The sequence below is a fragment of the Eulemur rufifrons genome, chromosome 7 (assembly GCF_041146395.1).
Source record: "Eulemur rufifrons isolate Redbay chromosome 7, OSU_ERuf_1, whole genome shotgun sequence".
NCBI lineage: Eukaryota > Metazoa > Chordata > Mammalia > Primates > Lemuridae > Eulemur > Eulemur rufifrons.
Window position 1 is genome coordinate 215611716 of NC_090989.1, and position 13482 is coordinate 215625197.

Sequence of the window (13482 nt, forward strand, 5' to 3'; positions counted from 1 at the left end):
ATAAAGAGGTGAAGTAGTTTCTCCTAACAGTTATGACTAATATTATGGGTAAACCTGAACTAGAAATTAGATGTCCTGATTTCCATTCTAGTTCAATTCTCTCCCTCCTTCCCTTCTTCCCTCCCTCCCTCCCTCCCTTCCTTCCTTCCTTCCTTCCTTCCTTTTGGGTGTCAGGCATTCCACTAGGCCCTGAGCATGAGTTGGCACTTATACTGTGATTAGGGAGGCAGGTACTAATAAATATTACACATATACATGCACACTAACTGCTAAACTAAGTGTTGTTAAGGCTTACGTAATCCTATGAGAATAGATAATGGATGGGAGATTTTCTTGAGAAACTGTCTTTGACTGGTCTTGGCATCATATCTATGTGTACTTTTTCAATGCAATTAAATTGAATAAGTATTTGTTATATGCTTGCTCAGGCCCCAAAAGAAATTAGAGTTTGTCAGCCACAGCCCTTTCCTCCATCAATATACAGTTGGTTAGAAGAGGGATAAGTTAAGACATAACTATTAATATAAAGCAAAATGTAGAATTTCCATGGTTGAAAGGACACAAAGATCACATTTTTTTTTGGAGAGGAGAAAAGTCAGGAAGAACTTCCTGTAAGAGATGGAGTATGATATAGCCTCTGAACAAAAGCTCTTTAAAGAAGGTACAAAAAGGAAGAGAGAAGGCATCATTCTACCTGTGAGAAAAAACAAGCAGAGGTAGACCAAGATAGGAAATTATGGACATTTTCGGGCAATAGAAAAGAGTTTTATTTTATAGAAGTAGGCTCTTTGTGGAAAGTTACAACTTTATACATCATTGAGAAGATTATCTTTATTTAAATGCCCTTAGAGTCAACTGGAATTAAGGATGGAAATGCAGATATTCCCTCTTGTTCCTACACCCAGGGCACATAATCCTATGCTTTGTTTGGTTGCCATCTATAGGAACTGTTACACATATACACATACACACACACACACACACACATACACATACACGGACAGGAGCTAATTCCCTCATTCCTATATTGCTAGCATCTCACTGGAGTCTGGTAAACATTGGATCATAATAGTGAGAAAAGTGTCTTGGTATGTTGAAATTTTTCTCCTGCAGAAGACAACTGACTGCTCTAGAAGCAGAAGCAGAACTCCTTCCAAATGACATTGCTGGCCTAGTGTAGTGAGTATCAAAACCATTTTAGAAATACTACCTATAGTAACCTATGTCACCAGCTCTGACCCAATTCAGAGAGGGGTCTCATCCATTTCTCCCATACACAGTAGAATTAGTTTGTCTAGATATCACTGTAGTAAAATGCTGGAAAATTATTCATTCGTGTGTGTTAACCTGCACCCACGTACTGTTTCCAGATTCTATGTAGGAACATAATGTTACTGGTGAAGCTTATGAGGGGAGCAAGGGGAGAAGAATCTTTTAGAACAAATGTTGCAAATGATTGGCCCCCAATTCAACTCAAGCATGGTTATACTTTATCTTTTATAGGGTTGCCAAGATATAAAATTAGGGATATTTCAAAGAAAAATCTAGATTTTTGGCTTCCCTTGAAAAAATTGGAGAATCTGATCACAATGAGCCTACATTCCCAATGTCAATAATTGTTTGGAGCTAAATAGCAGCTGCCCTCTTTAATTAAGGCATGTATCTCTTGGTGTGCCACAGTCTCCATTACTCCCTCTTGCTTGTATCTGGCCTGTTGTACTCATGTCTGTGGCTTCCTGGCCCTTACGAACATGTGTTAAGGCCCCTGCTTACAAGTGATTGTTGCCTCTGTGGGCCTCTTCTCTTTAGTCTCCAATGGCAATTTTGTGGCCAAGTGGGCTGTTAATTATGATCACAGCTTGTATCTGTGTGGTGCCTTATAGTTTGCAGTGGTTCTCAAACTTTCACACACGTTGGAATCATCCACATTGTGATCCAGCAGGTCTTAAGTGGGGTCAGTGCATTTGCAGTTTTAACAAATTCCCAGGTGTCACTGATGCTGCTGGTTTGTGGACCACCTCTTGAGAACTGCTGACAAACCGTATTGTAACTGATTTGCACAAAGTCACATGTGGCTGAGGGTGGTAGGGAGCAATATTGTTCCCCACCAGAAATAACGTTTGGAAAGATTAAACAGCTTACCTGGGGTTGCAAGAAGCAGAGTCAGATGCAAAACCATGACTCTAGACTAAATCCAGCAGGAAACCACCCTGCATGTATCCCCACTTCTGCTGCCCCACCCCCATCCAAGATTCACAGCATCCTCAAGAAAACCTTATAATAGAGATGTGGCCATGGAGAATTGAATTTAGGATCACGTCAAGGATGATCATTGTCATATCTCTGGACACGACAAAAGGACTTGTTCATATTCAGTGAGCAAGGGCCAAAAGAGAGGGGTTGAAGCTGGACTTGAGACACACCTGCTGAGGTTGGGCAGAGTGGAGAAAGCCCCATCTGTTTGAAGGAGGTCCAGTTCAGGGCAGACCAGATGGGTCCAGTACAGTACCTGGGAATCCAGGAGGTTCAACATGGAGTAACAAGTGCTGCTGAACATCAGAGCCCAGCACTGGGGATTTTTTAACGAGCCAGTGATGTTCTGTTTTCAGAGAGTGAGTATCCGAGGGAATGATGATTGAGCTGGCCCCCGGCTGCAGTGGGGTTCAGGAGCAGGACTCAGTGGGTAAGATCACTGGTGGGATATAGCAGGGCACGTTGTCTAGGCAGGGACTCAGTACAGAAAGCAACTGCAGGATCCATTTCCAAAGTCAGATAGAGGCAAGGCTTCTCAGTCACTAGAGCTGATTGTTACTGTTGGAGCAGAACTAGTAAGAAAGGTGATTTCTTTAGTCTCTCTGTGTTAAGCTTCTTAAAACCTTAGGTCAAGATTAGCCTATTGACATGAGGCCCATCCCACTTACGGGAAGAGAAGGGAGGTAAAGAATGAGAACCAGACAGGGTTTGGCATGGATTAAATTTATTAAAATTCTATCTGCTTAATACTCTATGAAATTAATAATTTGGCTATGATGTCATCATGGTAGCCATTCACTAACCTTGTTAAAAAATTTGTATTTCTGTACAAAATCAGGTCAGTTACAATAATTGTCAGCCATCTGTCTCCAATTAGTAAGGTAATTAGTTATTTATTATTAGTTTATTTACATATTTATATGTATGTGTAATTTGTGTATAACATTCCATGAAACCTAGTTTGACTGGGATTGTTCATCAGTGGTGTATTCTGGCTAATTTGAGGGTTGACTATAAAACATTTTTATTTTAGTCTTGTTGAAAAAAATTTTAAATCTCTTTATCTCTTTCACGTTAAATGTAGTATAATGGAGATAACAAAGATCTTTTTCATTGTTAAAAAATTGAATAGGATCCTCAATCTGATAATGTAGATAAGGCAGATATAAAATAAATATTTTGGAATTTGGGAATTTATGTGGGAGTGGAGGGGTATTGTTATTGTTGTCCAAATTAAATTGATAATATTAAATGTTCTTCTGGTGGTTTTATACTTTATCCTAAAAGCAAACTATAGAAACTAATCCTGATTAGTTGAGGATTCTGATTTAGTTTCTGCTGAGACATAATACCCATGGGCTAGGTATACTATGTGTTTGATTGTAATAAACTATAAACATGCAGAAGATAATTATTCTGCCCTTTTTCCTTTAATAATATTCTTTTAGAATTATGATAATTACCTAAAAACAATGGTATATGTAGCATGACACTCTCATTGTTCTGATGGGAGAGCTGACCATGCTGCTGTTCTCTAATCAACTTTAGCCTCAAGGTTTGCTCTAGAGGAAAAGATTTGGGACTGTGTTCTCTCTAACAAAAACAAAAAATATGAATCATTACTTTGTTATAAACCAGTTTGGAAACCATTATATGAAGGAAGATGTCACCTGAATTGTGTCAATGTAAAGTGCAAACCAAAGACAATTTGGAAAGTAATGGAAAGGATATTAAAACTGCTGTTGTTTTTTTGTTTGTTTGTTTGTTTGTTTTTTAATTTAAACAGGCTCATGCACAATTAGTTCGAGAAGTTGATGTGGAGAAGGTGTCTGCTTTTGAGAATCCATACGTAGATGCAATAAAGAGTTTATGGAATGATCCTGGAATCCAGGAATGCTATGATAGACGACGAGAATATCAGTTATCTGACTCCACCAAATAGTGAGTATCATCCAGGAGACCCTTTGGTCTTTCTCTTTGCTTTCCTGTGAAGGTGCGCTCTACAGTTACTGTAACTCTCTGATGTCTGGGCTGTGTATATAGTATACGATTCAAACTTCAAAGTTAGGAAATATAGATATTAGACTTGTGCCAACCTCATAAATCTAGATAGATTCAAAGAGATTTGTATCATGAATCAGGGAGACGATTTCTTTTACTGTTTTCTGTTTGAAAAACAGACTGAAGACTCTGGGAATCTGATTTCACCAACCTGTCTCCTCCCCCAAATTGCAAACCAATGATTCTCAAACACATGCACCAGTGTGATTTGAAATCTTGTAATAATAATTTTTGGTACAAATTCTCATCTTATTCATGTACTAGAAAACACCTACACATATTAGAAACTGCCAACAAAAATGTTTGATTATGGCTTCCTAAAACATCAGACCTCCTACTTTCCAGTTTTCAGACCCAGAACCTTGACTGCTTTCTGAGAGCCACTATATTATGTTGATGGATAGGTTTTCCTTTGCATGAAAATTGCGTGTGAGTCTAATTTTGCATGCATTCCGGAATAATTTTGTGAGCTGTCAGTCAAACTCATGTGTCCTGGGAAAGATTTGCATCCTAGGGAGGTCTGTTAATTCTGTAGATTAAATCCTACCCGACAGAAAGTAAAGAAAAGATTTGGCAATCATTGGATTAATGTAATCAACGTAGTCAGCAATCTAGATAATCAGGCGCCTGAATAATGGGGGTTGTTTTTGTAGTACTTAGCCAGATTTCTGTCTACGTTAATTATCTCAATCCAGCATTTGCCTCTTGTTTTGGTTCTGGGCAACAGAAGAATGGGTGGAAAGAATTCGGCAGCCTTAGGCCAGTTCATATGATAAAGTGACCCACTGGATGAGAGCAGGCCCTTGGGGAAAATAAGGAGCCTGACAGGCTGATTGGCATCACTCGGCAGTGCGTGGCAGATCCAAGAGCTATGCGACTGTTTTTCCAATAAAGTTATAATGCTTTTATGCTACTTCTAGGCATTTGTATAAGATATAACTCACATCAGCCACAGAAATGTTGCCTGGTCAAAATATTTCTTGAATTCTTATGGTAAATTTGAATTACACAATTCTGGAATGTGACATAGAATGCTCATCAGCACCAAGCCCATCATATTTTAACTAACATTAACCCCCTAGTGTGCCTCTGAAATGTGTGCTTTCCACATGCCTTCTTTTCTTCTTCCTTCTTCCACACCTTCACTTCGCTCTCCAGGCTGTTCTGCCCGCCTTCCTTCACCGCTTCCACCCATTCTCCCTCCCTCTCTCCTTCCTCCCTTTGTTCCTTTCTCCTGGGCTCCCACTAAGTTTCACCGAGTACAGAGATGGAAAAGATGCATTCAGCTCTTGTCTGTTCCAAATTCTGCCCCCTCAACCTCTGACCAGCTGTCTTTCTTTTACTTCCTGCTCCCTCTGTCCTTCTGTTTCCTTTGCCATTTCAAATGTCCCCTATCTCCCCATGTTGCTGCTGTGTCTTAACCATCGTCCCCTGTTCCCAGTCACTGTGTCCTCTCCTGTCTGCTTGTTACCCGTCCACCCTCATCTTGGATTCTCTTTGGCTCTTTTTTAGCTCTATTCTACTTCTCCCTTTGCTACCGTGATGCCGTGCCCTGGCCTTTGCCAACTGATGCTCCATTATAAGGTTACATTTTACTAATAAATTATTTACCTCTCTTCATTTTCCTTTTAACTCCTGTTTCACTTTTATTTTAACTCTTATCTCATCCCCACCCTATCTGTTCTATTCTCTACCTGTCACCTGTAACTCTTCTCCCTACAGAGAGACCAGCTACTGGGCAGTCAGAGCACCAGTATGTGGTAACTATGTGCTTGCCGAGGTTAGGTCTCCCCCTTAGGGTTTGCCTCCTGCTCCTGGGACAGAGCCTCAAAAAGATTCCTCTTTGCACCGAGGACACCTGTATCGTCTACTGTGAATGCATTCTTCAGACAGAGCTTCATCACATCTTTGATGACATTCCCTCAGTCTAGATTTGTGGATTTCTAGTCATGTTCCCATTAGTTAGTATGGGAACTGGTTGCTGCCATATCTACTTGCTTTCTATCCTAGACAGTTTCTCCAGGCCTCTGTCAGTGCTGTGACCCTGGGGAAACCATCGCCTTAGCATTCTGTCGGTACAGGCTGAGTCTACCCTGGAAACATGCCTGCTCTGTGGGCAGGTCCCTTATGATAGAGCCAGCTCAAACTGTGGGGGCACTGGCGCAGGCTGATCCAAACCCCTTCAGATAATTTTTCTTTAAATAGTTCTACTTTCTCCTAGTGGGGATGAGGAGAAATTGATTTTCTAAATTATAAATATGTGGGTATATGTATATGTACATATACCTAAATCTTTTTAAACCATATTTTATGCTGAAATAATAAAGTGAATTATAACATGTCGTTATACACTTTGACATCTTAGTATATACGTCTCTTTTAAAAAAAAAAAAAAAGGACATTTTTCTACATAGGAAATAATACAGTAGTATACCTAAAATTAATAATCAGTCCTTTTTATCATTCTATACCCAGCTCTTATTCAAATTTCCCAAATTCTTCCAAAATGTCCTTTAGAGGTGGTTGATTCTAGGACTACACATTGCATCTGGTTGTTATGTCCCTTAAGGCTCTTCTAATCTAGTAGAGACCCATTTTGCATTTCACTGGCATCTTCAAGGGATTGGCCTAGATTTGCCTGATTGCTTCTCATAGTATGATTTCACTTGTTCCCATATCTCATGGATTTACTGTAAACTGGAAGTTACATTTAAAGTCTTTTTTAGATTCAAGTTAAATGTTGTGACTAGAATGCATTATAAGTGATGTTACATACTGGCTTACCCATAGTTGTTGAAGTTAAGATATACAACAGTATTAGGGTAGCGGCACCCTCCCTTGTAAAGTTATATTTTTCTTCTTGCCATGTTAGTTTGTCACTGAGTGATCTCCAGTTCCCCATCATTTCTTCACCTAATGCATTTAATTCCAACTAATAATTATTGCCTGATTTAATAATTCCATTCGGATTTGAAAAAGAATGATTTGCTACTTTAATTAATTGGTCTATATTGGCATTCTTCTGTAGTTTTTTTTTTTACTGGTGCTATTTGGTTTCCTACTGGAAAGGTATATGTTTTAATCTTTTGTTTAAAGTCAACAATTTGTTGCATGGACTAAATAGATGCTAACCATATAATTTATCATTCAGACCAGGACACATTGAAAAGGAAGGGATTGCTAATGATAATTTCACTGAAATAGCAGGCTTAAACTGGGAATCTCTAGGACAAGCAGAGACATTTGGTCAGTGTCACTAAGTGAAACCTAGGGAGGTTTGTTTGTTTCCTTCATTTTCTCTAGAATACTCTGTTTACTTCGAGGGAAATAGAACCAGCTTAGTCCTGCCAGTTATGTAAGGGGCTGTATGTAGAAACCAGAGTTAAGTGGCCCCATGTTTCTGGTCTCTTCCAGGCATGTTTTAGCACTCTGTAGATCAGTGCCCACACAGCCTGGCTGGTGTGCCTCAATCCCACTGTGCCAGGAGGCCTGAGTATGAGAGTCACCGTATTCTTCCTGATCTTAGTACTGGGCACTTTTTCTTTAGCCATGTAAACCCTCTCAACTTAGAGATAGGACCTGTGGCATGTTGGAGTCATTCATTTATTGCTGTGTTCCAGAGATCTCTCCAGTGTAGTTATAGCATGATGTTCCATCAACTGCAGAGATAGCACTGGCAAATATGTAGGTCCTATATAGCGAACATCACTAATTCCCAGTATTGAACTGATTTTTACAGAATAATTCCTTTCTCTGTGTTTGAGATAGCTGTTACCCCTTTTCCTTTCTGACTTTTTTTGAGTACCTTCCCCTAGTGTATCTTCAGTGTTTTATCTTGCCTCCTTTTCTTCATATGGAGTTTCCATGTTGTTGTTTCTGTCTTTAAAATAAACCATACATCATTAATATTCTGAACCTAATTTCTTATTCATATATCGCTACCTTACAAAAAAAATCTTTCTGAACTTAGGACCAACTTCTCTGAGTGCTGTCTCTGCTGGCAGGTCTTCGGTTTAAACTTACGGGACACATATCTACTCTCTAGAGTGTGAGAATCAGGGCCTGCCACACACATATGCTTAAAGGTTGAGGCATGGTCGCTGTTCCCTCCAGAACCCCGCTGGTTGTGAGATTCAGTGCAAGCCACTTACCAAGCATACTGAGAGCAGAGGCCAAGCACGAATTCTTCTTCTTTTCTATCTGATGATCTCCTGTTCATCCTTTAAGACCCAACTCAGGAGTCACCCTCTCTGAAACCCTTGCCCAACACCAATGGCATAAGTCACTGTCATCTATCTTAACACTTTGTGCATATCTCTGTCATATCTGTTGTCACGTTTACCAAAGTGTCTCACTCCTCCACCCTAAGTGCCTAACAGTGACTGCTCGTGTTTGACCTTCACAAGTGATTTTTTAAATGAAATAATAGATGGATAATTTCCACTCTTTTAGTGACCATGGTGTAGGCACTATCTCTCTTTGATATCATCTCATAGGCGAACTATGAAGTTTCAGAGCTGAAGGCATTCAAATCTTTTTTCCTGCTTTTATTGAAGGTCTGGGATCTGAAAAGCTCTATTATGAAAAACAATAATAGCTGCTGTTTACTGAACTTTTAGTATATGTTAGATTCTGTGCTTTGTTATTTACATGCATTGTTTCATTTAATCCTCAAAGCCACCCACAGTAGTAGATATTTTTTAGTATTTTCATCTAACAGAAGAGGAAACTAGGTCTCAGATTGAGCAGTTTGTTCAAGGTCACACAGTAGTAAGTGATAGAAGTAGGAGTTGAATTCTCATTTGTTTATTCCACAGCCTAAGCTTTTAACCACTGTGAAATACAGCCTCACAGAGGATGGATGGATGGATGGATGAAAGACAGATAGATGACTGATAGTCATAAAATAGATATATAGATGATAGATGAATTGATAGGTAAATATCTATGATTAGGTATCTTATAAGTCACCATGAAAGGTATAAATTATTAATTTTTATCAGTGTTTTCTACAGGTAGTTTCATATTTATAAGGTCAGAAGGGAAAATTATATAGATTTTATTGGAAAACAAACCCAGCAGGTTTTTTTTGTCATCATCAAGAAAACTTAGCCATGTTTAGCTAAGCATCAGTTAGCCATATTAACATGGAAGATGTTCTAAGTCACAGATAATTCAGAAATGTTATTTCTTTATTTTAACCTACAGTCTTTACCCACCACATCACCCCCCTACACACATGCACTCCACCAGATCACTTTTTACTGGAACCAATAAGGAGGATACAATAAAATGATTCAAGCTTCCCTTTTTCTAGTTTGATTAGCTACCTTACCTATCATAATAAGCAATCAGATGACTCAAAGGACAGGCAGTGATGGTAGAAACAGGGAGATGGGAAATAAGAGAGAGTGGATAAGCAGTTTGGAATAAGTTTGTGATTGGCTTTAATTTGGTGAATTCTTCCAACTCTATTTAATGGAAGAATAAAAAGCATTCTAAGATCCTGGAGAATTTTATAGATTCCTTTATTAATTTCTCCATTATTGATAAAAAGCCTGGGGGCTCTGAATATGTTTAGATAAAGAGCACAATAAACAGATGGCTGTAGGTTTACTTTTTTCCCCCTAGGGTTCACCACCTGCTTTAGTATGCTGAGACATCAGGTCAAATGAGTTCATTGTGTACAGTACCAAAAGCTCCCTGACATTAGCCAGAGAACACAAATCTCAATCATGTTGGCACATAGTGAGAAAAGTCCTCACACTGCAGGCTTTGGCTAAAGACTGCTCTGTGTTCATCTTAAGGGACCAAATAATTTCTGATTTCTCTCCAGAAAGTTTCTTCTCCAGAGAGTTTGGTAGATGAGACACCTTCTTGAGATTTCCACATGATCCAGAGCCCACAAGGCCAAAGTGCAATTGGCTTTTTGACATAAGGCAGTATTAGAGTTTCCTTCTAAACTCATGCTTAAATTTTTAATTGAGTGTGATTATGACCCTGCACCAATATTAATTATGTACCATGTTGAATTTAAAATGCAAAAGGTAAGACAGCAATTCAAACTAAAAAAAAAAAAAAAAGGCACAGAAGTAGATTAGGAGATCCACCTGATTTAGGGCCGAGTCCTTCTTGAGGAAGTACCTTGTAAAAGATGCTGAGGATGAGTCAAACACTTGAGGCTCAGGGGATATTGGTTTGGCTCTTGTAGCCATTCAGACCTTCCTCTTTATCTGATGATTTTTAAAAAAGTTTAAGCCTGCTCCAAGCTTTTGAAGGCAGATAAGACCATTGTATGATGGGAATATTAGGTGATACATAGTCCAGCTGTTTAGGTAAGCCGCACTTTCCTCAGATGTGGCATGTGACATGTAATCTTTAAATTCTTTTCCTAAATTCTGAAGTCCTTTGATTCTGTTACCATAGCTTCTGCCTGTATCTGAGAAGTCATTATCCTAAGCAGTCAAGTGGAAACCTGACATCCCCCAGATTTACCTGGAAATGGAATGAACAGAGCAATTATTCCTGACATGTTTAAATTACTGAAAATGCTATCTTTATCTCAGAAGACAGCATTGATTTTGTATGTGTTTCCTCTTATTTAAAGAATGACAATAATAACATGGGGTGTCATTCCTTTCACTTGAGTGACATATTTACTTGTTTTGTTATCTAGTGGGCCACATTTCCTAATAACCTTTTGCAAGAGTAAAACAAACAAATAAGAAAAAAAAAAAAGAAAGAAAAAGTAAAACCTGCTTTTGTTGTCCACAGTAAACCGTGATGATTCTAAGATGTAGTCTTTATTATTCCCTTTTCAGAGTACTTTTAAGGATGAAAAGATAAGGTGTAGATGTGTTTAACTGCACTCTAACCTTCAACACAGAGAAGGGGCAGGAAAAGGACTGGGATTGGCTGTTTGCCAATCATTCACTCTGCACGAGGGGCAAAGTGGGTGTGGAAGACAGGCTCATTCTGTCAATTTGCTGCTTGCTCACGTTTTAGCAGGACCTTTGCACCTTCAGGAGTTTAGCCTCTTTATAGGGCTTTCCAGCCTCTTTATTCAGGATTTTGTTGTGCCCAGCTAAATCCAGGGATGCTGTTACTATAGAACAAAGATTGGCACATTTGTCGAGCTGCCTGAAGTTTTATTGGAACACGGCTACACTCATTCATTTATGTATTGTCTATAGCTGCCTTGTACCCAAAGAGCAAGTCAAACACACACACACACACAAGCAAATTTCGAACTCCTCCTAGAGAAGAAGGATGAATATTGAAAGGCAACTAGCACTCTGCTTCCACCCTTTAGACAGAACCTTGCTTAAGACTCTTATTTCTTAACGCAGAGGTAAGTTTCCCTCCTGAGAGAGTAGATGGCCTTCATTCCTTCATCAATCCTCTAGAAATATTGCTTTGCACAACAAAACTTTTGGTAGCAAGTGAGCAGCAGAGAGCTCTAGATTGTATTCCCTGGAAGTACCTACAAATGCCACACAAAGAGTGTCTAGCATTAAAGATGGCATAAATGACCAGAAATGTTCATTGCGTTGACTTGGCCTCTGAGTGCAAGGATTATGTCTCGTGTGTCTTGGCTTTTGCCCCCCTCATAGTACCTGATGCTGTGTTGCAGCAGGTTAAGGGGAGTGGAATAGGACTTAATCAATTGAAGCAAAGGTAGGACTGATGGGCTTTTGTAAGAGGCCTAATATATCGATAACATGCACCTGACTAGAAGACAACCCCACCTCCAGTCACAGGTGAGCCGAGGAACCTTGCTATCATCAGGTAACCCTTAAGGTAACATGACGATGCTTCTTTTTTAACTCCCTGCCTGCCAAGTCAGCCACCTGAAGACACTAATTGGCTAATTCTGATGTTCTTGTTCATTATCACTGTGACTTTTCAATTGAAAGTAATGAATTGAATTTTGACCTATAATTAGTTCATGTTAAGTCAAGTTAGCATGACCAGCTTCCCAGACCTGATCATCCTTGTCAAAATGAAGGTTCTGATCGTACAGAACCAATATCCAAGTTAAGATAACATGACCACAGGACACCTGCTTAAATCAGTGGCCTTTTGCTCAAGGATGACTCTTGGCTACAATCACTGGAACCTCTCTTATGACCCACATCACATCTGCATTGTAGTATAGTTATTTGTAGCACATTTATCTTCATTGCCAGACTACAAGCTCCTTGAGGACAGAATTTGTGTCCTTTTTCCTTTGTGGTTCACTCTCACTGCTAAGCATAGTGCCTAGCTGATTGTAGGCTTTCTGTAAAAGTTGTTGAATGACTGAGTAATAAAAGGACAAGGAAATTCTGTGCCTTTCCTAATTTCTTCTCATCTCTCTTTTCTCTTCTGCCTGTTCAAATCCCATTCTGTCTGCACAATGTAACTCATCCCCCACCTCTTTTGTACACTATTCTCTAGTGGCTACAGTTCATAATCATCTCTCCCTTCTTATTGCATTCATAGTTAGCAGCTCACAATTTGGCACTTAATTGTTTCTTAATTGATTCATCTGTGCTCTCTTTGCTACTCAGGTAGCCTGACGTCCCTAAGGGTAAAGAATATATTTTAACGTATTTTGTACCAGCTCCCTGTGCCAACCCCCCCTCCATCCTACACACTGCATTAGAATTTAACATATAACAGATTCCCAATAAATATGTGGAAATTAACTGAATTAAGCACTGCCATCACATTTCAAGACAGGCAGACTAGAATAAAAAGTAGTCTTCAGATATTTCTTCATGTTTTAGAATTGTACCAAAATTAGTCAATAGCTTTGAAAGTTATTAATATTTTACATAAAAGATGAATAAATTAACAAAGCCAAATAGACAAATTGAAAAAGGCCTCCTTCCTTCCTTTCCTTTCTGCCTCTGTCTCTTTCTCATTGTTGTTGTTTTGGTTTTATTTTTAATTACAAGGTCAATTTATTTGTTTGAGCACCACCCCTGAGAATCTGTTGCTGTGAACCAAGTCCTGACCCTGACCCTGGTGTCTGCATGACAGAGACATAGTTGCCCAACCCGTTTCCCATTTGGTATTCTCTTCATGTTGGACATTCGGAATAACCCTCCATATGTACATTCATAAGATCCTGAAACTATCATATTTATCAAATGCAGTGATAGGATCTTTTGAGGAGATATT

General features: G+C 39.1%; 1 protein-coding gene across 1 annotated transcript in view; it reads left to right on the plus strand.

Annotated features, from left to right (window-relative positions):
- The window catches only part of GNAQ (G protein subunit alpha q), a 285781-nt gene that overhangs the window by 201510 nt on the left and 70789 nt on the right, over nt 1-13482 (plus strand). Inside the window, exon 3 of the mRNA XM_069476371.1 lies at nt 4040-4194. Coding sequence (XP_069332472.1) covers nt 4040-4194 — 155 coding nt within the window. The remainder of the gene's footprint in view (nt 1-4039; nt 4195-13482) is intronic.